The sequence below is a fragment of the Sinocyclocheilus rhinocerous genome, unplaced genomic scaffold, assembly GCF_001515625.1.
Source record: "Sinocyclocheilus rhinocerous isolate Xijiao unplaced genomic scaffold, SAMN03320098_v1.1 scaffold1639, whole genome shotgun sequence".
In the NCBI taxonomy this organism is placed as follows: domain Eukaryota; kingdom Metazoa; phylum Chordata; class Actinopteri; order Cypriniformes; family Cyprinidae; genus Sinocyclocheilus; species Sinocyclocheilus rhinocerous.
In genome coordinates this window covers 149,905-160,248 of record NW_015632472.1, presented here as the reverse complement: position 1 = coordinate 160,248, position 10,344 = coordinate 149,905, and the positions used below count along the sequence as shown (strand labels likewise).

Genomic DNA, 10,344 nt, shown 5'->3' with positions numbered 1-10,344 from the left:
AACACTACCTTTGCAGCCAAACATTAGAAGGGCTGCAAAATGTAATGCTTCATTGTAGATGCTCAAGATGCTGTCTACCTGTTCACCAGCTGAACCTTGACCTCCTGGTCAACACAGTGCTCATCAGAGATCTTGAATGAGACATTTAGGCAGATTAGCTGAGGAAAAGTTTGCACAACATCTGTTTGCTTTTGTCTGTTTTATTTTGATTAAAAAACATTTCTTATCTTTTTACATGAACCACTCTCAGAGAGAGAGAAAGACCGAAAGAGACAGAGTGAGAAAAAGACCGAAAGAGGAGACAGTGTCATCAGTTAATCTACATATTCTTTAAGACTTTTTTCAACCATAAACTCGTAAGTGAAAGAGAAGCATGTCCAGAGACGTTATGTCTCTCAGTTCTTATTTACAGGAAGTTGCTGTTAAAAGCCCGCCGTTAAACGTCACGTCCTCGATCAACCTACTTAAACACAGGAAGGGGGCGGAGCATTGAGTCAGCGTTCTCCAAACCCAACAACATGGTTGGTCAGTGTTTTGAACACCAAAGCAGATGATTGGGTTGCGTCCAGACAGGTGGCACAAAAGCTCGTTTTTGTTCTTTTATCCACCACGCTGCTCAAAAACAACAGTCTAGTTGATTTGCTTGACATGTTGAACCCGTGACTCTTAACCTTTGACCTCTATGATGGTGAGAGCGTGATCCCGACAGTAGCTGCTCCCCAAGAGTGTAAATGTGTGATTTTTTTCTTTTTTTGGCATGTATAAGAGCTGCGGTCTCTGGTGTAAGTGTTATCACATTCTGATAAAGGTCTGACACTCATACACCACACCACCCTGAATGAAAGAAATCCCACTGGAAAACCAGCTTCAACCAGCCTAAGGTGGTTTTCAGATGGTCTCCCACCCAAAACCAGCAAAACGGACCAGTTGGGCCAGGCCAGGAGACCAGATATCCACCTCAGGATGGTTTAAACTGGTTTTCTCAGCGGGGAAGAGATAGAGGATGGACGAATGGAGGAAAAACTACCCGATAAGAAGATTTCTTCTCAGAAAGGACAAACAGATGTGCTTGGATGGCAGTGAGATGAGCAGGGTGGGTGTTCGGGTGACCAGGAGACAGAGACGTGGAGGAGGAAGCCAGCATTGCCATCATCACCATCATCATCATCTCAAAAGGTATCTCCCAAGGCTTTCAGCGCACCGCTCCTTCTGGGAGATCCCAGGACACATGATACACTGAAAGTAGCTTCATACTAATGCGAGAATCTCACGGAAACACGTCCGGCTCATATTTCACTACAAAAACAAGTGAAATCAGAACTCCGATCAAGTCCTACTTGAGATTTTGGGGTGACCTACAAACCAGACGCATGAGATTCGCCCAGACGCTAATTGCGATGATGATGATGGTGATGTTGAAGACGTCCACCCTCATTGTCCTCCTCCAGATCTACGTGTCCTGGTCACCAGCGCCCTAGTCACAGACTCGTCACCAGTTGCATCTGTCCGTCGCCTTCCCCCTGCGAGGGCTGCAGTCCCGGCCGAGCCTCGTCGTTGGTCCTGCGAGGCGGAGGCTGGTAAAAGGCCGAGATGTGCGCTTGGCGTCCTGCGCTGAAGTACAGCTCGTCCGGCGGGAGGGTGGGGTGTGGCTCCGCCCCCAGCGCCTCGGGACTGCTGTCGGGATAAGATGAATCACGATCCCGCGCGTACAGGGAGGCGGAGTCTGGTCCGGACCCACCCACGCCGTCCGTGATTTCGGCTGAGAAGCTCTCCGAGTCCTCCTCGCTCTGGTAGAACACAGACTGGGCGTGTTCCAGGAGGCGGGGCTTATCCGGCAGGCGGGGTTTATCGGGTAGGCGGGGCTTGTCCGGAAGGCGTGGCTTTTCCAGCGCTTTGTACAGCAGCTCCTCCTCGTCCTGCGGGTGGGCGGGGCAAGGTCCGTTGCGGAGGCTCTCGGTGACTTGTTGACGTGGCGTAGTCCTGCCGGTGCATCGTGGAATTCGGTCCATTGCCGTAGCGATCGGTGGAAGGCCGCAGGTTGCTCTGAACCAGCTCGGATATGATCATCTTCTCCAATGCCGCCGCGTCGGAAAGGTTCCGCCTCAAACCACCAGCAGACTCCGCCCCTCTAGGCGTCAAAAGGGCGGGGCTGACTTCTCCGGACACGCCCCCGGATCCCACAGGAACGCCCCCCAGCAGATCCGAACTCCCTCCGTGAAGCGAGTAGCTGTTGTTGTAATTTCCGTTGAGCCGGACTCCCTCCAGCCCACACGACTCACGGCTGCGCGATAGTGTGCCCTCTACAGTACAGAGAGAGAAATGCGCAATTAAACAGCAGCTGAATTAAATGCTTGTAGTTTGAACATCTGGAAATGTTTCAGTTTAAAAAGCCAAACTGGATTTCAAGGCCATTTTTTTTTTCAGAAGGTGACACTTTTTAGTGAATGTGGCATTGATATGTAATTGATTCTGAGTGAGCGAGTGGTTTCAGGCGCTGCATATGCATGAATGTGTGCATATAGTGATGCTTTTGGCTTTTACGTTCTCTCATGCATGTGATGAACATGAAAATTCACTCTTTCCACAAAAACACAGAGTCTGTCATGTCTCTTGCCAGTTTGCTCACAGTAAATGGGAATAACTTTAAAATTAACGATTTGTCATCATTTGCGCACCCGCGTGTCATTCCAAACCCAACACTGGACAGAGTCCCCCAGTTCTGCTAACTTTATTTAATAGCCCCCAGATGTCCCTTTTATTCATGTTATTAATCCAGTTCTGTAGAAACGGACATCTTAAGCATTGGAAAATCTGATGTCTGATCCAGTCATTGTGACATAAATGTGATACTGCATAAATGAGACATTAGCATTTATGTTTAATGTCATGCTTGATTTGAATAACTGAGTAGACACAGCAGGGAGGTGAAAATGAAGGAGCAGCATGGAAATGAAAGAAACACAGACAGACGGAGAGTGAGAACACGTGTCCATACTTGAGTTTCTGAACGTGCCTGTAAATCAATTCATAAAGAGACAGAACAGAGAGAGCACGACAGAAGAGAGGAGAAACACGGGAAAAACAAGTGAATACAGATACACACATCTAAAACACACAAAACAGTGCTTTTTATCACACACACTGACCAGTGGCGTTGAAAACTGCTGGTGAGGGGGGGTTGAATGTTTCAGCCAATAGGGTGTTGTAAGGGGAGGAGCCAGAGCGGGTCTGTAGCATTAGATTGGCTAGGAGGTGATTACCCATAGTGCCTGAGGAGAAACAGCACGATCCTTACAGAGGTGCAGGGATACATTACAGCTGTGTGAGTTGATATGAGTCGCTCTCGGAAAATGGTGCTCTTAGGGTGTGAATTTCAGGGAAAACATTCTAACAAAACTAAAAAAAAAATTGTGTACTTTGTGGGAAAAAAAATTTATATGAAATGTCCATATAAAAGAAAGCAACAATGTATCCTGACAGAGGATTAAGTGTTTTTTAATATATATATTTTATATACTTTTTTATTACTAATACTTTTTGTTATAATTATTTATTAAATATATACAAATTTTAAATTTGTCTTACCCACATATTGTTTAATACACCGACAAGATTACAGATAAATCACATTAGTGGAAGTACATGTGACCACTTGTTTTAATCTTATATGTGCGATCACATCAGAAAATGTTCTGCACTTTTGCACCTTTTTGCAAATATTTTTGTGACCTCTGAGCAATAAATGAAATAAGCCTTTTGGGCTGAATCTGGAAAATGTATCCATATTTCAATATTTACAATTTACTTTTATTCATATTATTTTATAATTTGTTTTTTTTTTTTTCATTCTATTTTTTTTAGTTTTAAAATAAATGGTCATATTTTCACATTTTTTTTAAATCAAAGGTTTTTATTTATATTTGTATATACTTTACTATTAGAACATTTTTATTCTTGATCATTACTAACAATTTTTCTTATTAACTTTATTACTAATAATATTTTTATTTTTTAAATAAAGTAGACATTTTAGAATATTTTTCTGCGTATAATACATGTATTAAAATCTATTAAATATGTATACACAGAAAATGATTTCAAAACATTTTATACATTTTTAAAAATTCTTTATTTTTTAGTAATATTTTAAATTTTTAAAAAAGCAAAATGTAGATTTTTCTATATAACTAATTAAACTGAAATGATGATTAGCGAGGGGCGTTTCACGCTGGATGGGCGTTTATTTCACCTCGGGTGAGTGTGGGTGTGTTGTTGATCTCAGCTGCCATGAAGGACGATTCTGTCTGCCGTCGAACAGTGTCGTTCCACATCCTCCTGATACGGCTCTGAACACACACACACACACAGACACACACACACACACACACACGGGTGAGAAACCACAGGAACTGAAATGATGATTAGCGAGGGGCGTTTCACGCTGGATGGGCGTTTATTTCACCTCGGGTGAGTGTGGGTGTGTTGTTGATCTCAGCTGCCATGAAGGACGATTCTGTCTGCCGTCGAACAGTGTCGTTCCACATTCTCCTGATACGGCTCTGAACACACACACACACACACAGACACACACACACACACACACACGGGTGAGATTTAAACCACAGGTGTGCAAATTCCTGTAAGGCTGATATTTCGGACAGACACCCGCATGTGCGTTACCTGTCTTTGTGCTGGCGCGTGTCGTGATTGGCTGCCGCCATAGTAGCGATTGTTGCCTCGGTGGGCGGAGCTCTTGAGGGAACCGTGGGAACCGGTGGAGGAGGCGTGGCCACAGCAGGGCGACTGACGCAAGCATTTGCTGTATTCTTTCTGCACCTGTTGCACACAGCACTGCGTATGAAAGCAGGTCAGGAGGACAAACACGCGTGAGGAAACACGCAAACAGCCACACACCTTCTTCTGCAGCGCGCAGTGCAGCAGGAAGATTAACATGCCGTGCAGGGCGTTGAAGGAGGTGAAGAGGTACGCCATCACCACGCCGTTATCGTTCATGAACAGGAGGCCAAAGATCCACGTCAGAGACACCAGTAACAGCAGCGTGATAGAGCTGAGCGTCCAGCACCTCAACACACACACACACACACCGTTACCAAACTAAGACTAAAAACACTGAAAAACATTTGTAAACTGCATACACTTAACACTGACAGAAATAAAGCAGATTACAAAAACTCATTTTAGTTAGTTGCTAAGGCAACATGTCTAATTTTCATGAAATTACTACAACTAAAACTGTAAAAGAAATTAATAAAAACTAAACAGACATGTTAAAAAAAACTAATAAAAATGCCTATTAAGATAAAATTACTACACGTGAAACTAAAATAAAAATAATAAAAACTAAATCATTTTTTTTTTAAAACAAAAGCTAATAAAATCACCTGTTAAATTAAATTACTACAGCTAAAACAAATACAAATGAATAAAAGCTAAATAGACGCGCTTAAAAAAAACTGAAACTAATGAAATGCTGATTAGATGAAAAGAACTACAACTAAAACATGAAACATAAAAATGAATAAAAACTAAATGCATGTTTAAAAAAACTAATAAAAAACGTAAAGCACAATTAAATTAATAAAACTTTAACTAAAAAGAAAGCGAAAAATCTAAAAACAAATATAATCTAAAAAAATAAAAACAAAAGCTAATTCTAAATAAGGCTAAAATAAAAGTGTCATCTGCATTTGTGTAAAACCTGATTTTGTAAAATAAATAAATAAACAAACAAACAAACAAACAGGCAATTTAAACAATAAATACATCTTAAACAGTTTGGTCTTTTTTTTTTTTGGTCAGTTTGAGTGCATGAAAGTAACATTCCTCTAAACAGATATCTTCAAAAATGTCCAGTCCATCAGGATTTCACAGTTTTTATTATTATTATTATTTTATGTTTTTTGTCAATAATCTGTAAATATTATCTGTGCATTTAGTATTCACTTAAATCAGTTGAGTTTCTGCTATAACACCTGCAGAAATAAGAAACACTATGCAAGTTTGCAATAATTGTGATGATATGAAACGCTCTGCATGAGAAGCGACTCCACAAGCTGAGCACAGGAAACTCGACTCGGTGTCAGACAGCAGGAAATCAACAGCAATCCGTCACTCACAGCAACAGATTTCATGTAAATAGTATGCCGAGGCTACAGGACAAACCCCGTGTGACCCCTGACCCCTGCATTCTCACTTGATGTTGTCGAATCGGCTGGAGTCTGGCTTCAGGACGGTGGAGTGGCGCAGCATGCGGTGGATGGTGATGACCAGCACTGCCAGGTTCAGCTAAACACAAGAGCTCAAAGGTCAGACGGCTCTTAAGAGAGCAGAAAACACTCACAAGATAGCAAGTGTTCATTTATCCCCTCACAAATAAAGTTATTTGGCATTTTTAGTCATTTTAGTCCAAACATTCTTGCTGGGAATCGAGGGTCTAGTTGAGCACACTGCATTGTGAGATATGCAATAGTACTCAGAATGTGTTCTGCTCGTACATATATAATTTAATAATTAATTAATTAATATTTTATGCATTTAGCAGGCGCTTTTATCCAAAGCGACTTACAGTGCATTCAGGTTATACATTTTTTTACCAGTATATAACAGTTCATCTGCATACACTTATAAATAAATAAATAATTATTTTTATTAAAAAAATGGTTTTAAATCTAAAAAATAAATTTGAATAAGTAAATTAATACATTTTTAAAAACGATATAAAAATTGCAATTTTATAAGCTCTTTACATGTGCATACATGTTTGAATATGTCTTAAGGTTTGTTAGACTTGTTAGTCTGGTCAAATAATTGGTCAAGATATTCACCATATATATATATATATATATATATATATATATACACACATACATACTAAAAGAGACGGCACATTTATAAGGTCCATCTACATACAAAGGTGTAAATATTTCAAATATGTTGTAAATATGTTATAAATAAATAAGTAAATGAATCTTACCAGAATAACGAGGGAGGCGGGGCCAATAAACGTCCAGATGAAGTAGTTATCAACCCTCAACCAGCAACTACACAAAACAAGAGAGAAATGACACACACACAAACACACCTATCCCTCCTATGAGTCCTGCAGACGGAAACACACTCACGCTTTGGGCCCTCCGTAGCTCCTGTAGTCGATGGCTGTGGAAATGGCCACCACCAGCGTGGGGAAGCCGTACGCGGAGAGGTAGTAGTACTTACGACGAGACGTCTCGCTTTCAAACACCTCCACCATCAGCACATACAGCTGCACCGTCTCCATGCAGAGCCAGCAGAACACAGACAGCAGGAAGAAGTGCAGCAGACCGGCCAGAACCGGACACACCACCTGCACACACACACACATACACACGCACGCGCACACACACACACACACACACACACACACCTGACGCATGAGCACTTCACTGCTGAGGTGGTCTGGTTTAGTCTGATAAAGTCTTGTTAGGTCTGATGATGTTTCATCTAATTCAGTCTGATGTAGCCTGGTTTACTCTGATGTGATCTGATTTAGGTTGACTGTTTGGTCTGGTAAGGTTTGGTTTAGTCTGATAAAGTCCTGTTTGGTCTGATGCGTGTCCAGTTTAGTCTAATGTGGTCTGATGTAGCCTGGTTTACTCTGATGTGATCAGGATGGTCTGATGAGGTTTGGTTTAGTCTGATAAAGTCTTGTTAGGTCTGATGTGTCTAATGTGGTCTGATGTAGCCTGGTTTACTCTGATGTGATCAGGATGGTCTGATGAGGTTTGGTTTAGTCTGATAAAGTCTTGTTAGGTCTGATGTGTCTAATGTGGTCTGGTTAACTCTGATGCAGTCTGGCGTGGTCTGGTTTAGTCTAATGTGGTCTGGTTAACTCTGATGCAGTCTGGCCCTCATGAACTCACTGTATAGTGTGTCTTGTCCATGCCGATGAGGAAGAGGAGCTGTGAGATGAAGAGCGTGAGGCACAGGTTCTTGTGGATGGTGGTGCGGTCACTCTGAAGGCCTCGCAGGCAGCAGAAGGTGGAGATACACAGAGCCAGACACACCAGAGAGATCACCATCCCCACCCACGTGATGACGAACAGGATAAGACCCTGAACGCCGCCGGGATACTGGCACCGAGAGAACAACAGAGCGTAAATGACTGAGGCGCTGCGTGTGAAGGGTTAAACGCGTGTGTGAGTGTTTGAGACTCACGGCGGGCTGCTGGTGGTTCATGAGCACGGCGAAGTTGGTGAGATGCGAGCAGGCGCAGGTGGTGTGCGTGTTGTTGCTGTGCAGACGTCTGCAGCCATGCGATGACCACTGACCCATCATCGAGCGCTCAGAGTAATTCCAGAACGAACAGTTGGGATTGAAGTGATTCTCCAGCTGTCAAAACACAACCACACAGACGCCCGTGAGCCATTTACAGTTTATAAGAGTGTGTTTATGTTTCTTAAATGCCTGAGAGCACTTGAGAAAACATCTTTTTTTAATTTAGTCATTTGTTTTGAATAATTATTATATAAAATTATTTATTTTTCTTTTCTTATTAAAACATTCTAACCAATTAAACACATTTCTAGTTACTTATGCGATATAAAATTAAACTTGTTTTTTTTTCTAATGTAAGGTATAATTTGGGTTTGGTAGGAATTTTTTTTGTAATGTTTTTTAAAGTGTCTTCTGCTCACCAAGGCTGTATTCTTTTGATTAAAAATACAGAAAAAATTGTGAAATATTATTACAATTTAAAACAGCTGTTTTCTATGTGAATATCTGTTAAACTTTTATTTATTTCTGTGATCAAAGCTGAATTTTCAGCATTCTTACTGCAGTCTTCAGTGTCACATGATCTTCAGAAATCATTCTAATATGCTGATTTGCTGCTCAAGAAACATTTCTGATTATTTCTATCATGATTTCTAATATCAGCAAATGATGTGTGTGTGTGTGTGAGTGTGAGTGTGAATGTGTGTGTTGCAGTGGTTGCAGTGTGTGTTTGCACCTGCAGGTGTCTCAGCGTGAACTCGACGGGTTTGGTCAGAAACACTCGGCTGGACTCTTTGTTCATGGAGGCAGAGATGATGTGGGAGTTGACAGCCAGACTCTGTCCTCCTGACTTCTGCTTGCCGTCCGTCTTCAGCGTGGCGTTTTGAGTGGAGAGGAACGAGCCCAGGTTCTTATAGAGCGTGAAAACCACCTTCACCTGACCTGATGGACACACACACACACGGTCACGTGTCAGATCTACACGACTCGCTCGGCTGCGATCGATCCCACACAGCTCTCGAAATAACCCGCATCATCACACACACACACGTCACCACGGCAACGGCCACAGGAGCCGGTGACCATGGTGACTGTTGCCATGGCAACGTCGGGAGAACCGGCCTGGATGCGTGTTGCGTGGAGAAACCTTGTGAAGAGTGTGAGCATCTGAGACAGACAGATGGAGAGAGAGAGACTGACCATTGCGGCTGTACTGTTTGATGGTGGATGCCGACACGTAGATGGTGCTGTCGCTGTCATACGAGTTCGGGAAGGACAGATCCTTTAGCTCCATCTCTGTGTTGAGCACATACACCTCCAGATCTGAAACACACACACGTTTGCTCTTTAAAAACAAACATGCATAAAATCTAACACATCCAAAAAAACATCCAAATTTGGAAACATTTAACAACAAGGGTAACATTATTGTTGACATCAGTTGCGCATGTTAAAACCATAGTATTTAATTGGTGTTTGTTCATAATACACAAATGTTAATTTATACAACTTGGAAAATGTATTAGCATATATGGAAATCAAGATTAACCAAAACTAATAAATGCTGTAAAAATATTGTAAAGTGTTATATAAAATTGATTTGATGAAGTTAACGCAATTTCATAATTCGATTTTGTTCAGTTTGTAAATTATTTTGTACATTTAAATATTGAATCATTTATTTATAAAAAAAAAATCCCACTGAGGTGTTATGTAAACAAAGTCATTAGAATCAGAATCAGAATGAGCTTTATTGCCAGGTATGTTTACACATACGAGGAATTTGTTTTAGTGACAGAAGCTCCACAGTGCAACAGAATGACAGTGACAAGACAGGACATCGATAATAAAAGAAAAATATACAAATATACAAAAAAGACAATGTACAAAATAACAAAAACACAATATATAATATAGACAATTATGGATGCACAGGTATGATATGTGCAAATTTGAAATGTAAAAAAGTATGTGTTAAATAAATGAATGTATAGTAGTGTTGTGTGTTCCACGTTTATTGTCAAGTGTTCATGAGATGGATTGCCTGAGGGAAGAAACTGTTCCTGTGTCTGG

General features: G+C 41.3%; 1 protein-coding gene across 1 annotated transcript in view; it reads right to left on the bottom strand.

The window, feature by feature from the left end:
* Window positions 1–6,210: 6,210 nt before the first annotated feature.
* LOC107742524 (adhesion G protein-coupled receptor L1-like) overlaps window positions 6,211–10,344 on the bottom strand; it is a 13,292-nt gene continuing 9,158 nt past the window's right edge. Inside the window, exons 9-15 of the mRNA XM_016555527.1 lie at window positions 9,472–9,594; window positions 9,008–9,213; window positions 8,215–8,388; window positions 7,920–8,129; window positions 7,143–7,363; window positions 6,995–7,061; window positions 6,211–6,306 (exon numbers count right to left, since the gene is read on the bottom strand). Of these exons, the coding sequence (XP_016411013.1) occupies window positions 6,211–6,306; window positions 6,995–7,061; window positions 7,143–7,363; window positions 7,920–8,129; window positions 8,215–8,388; window positions 9,008–9,213; window positions 9,472–9,594 (1,097 nt within the window). The remainder of the gene's footprint in view (window positions 6,307–6,994; window positions 7,062–7,142; window positions 7,364–7,919; window positions 8,130–8,214; window positions 8,389–9,007; window positions 9,214–9,471; window positions 9,595–10,344) is intronic.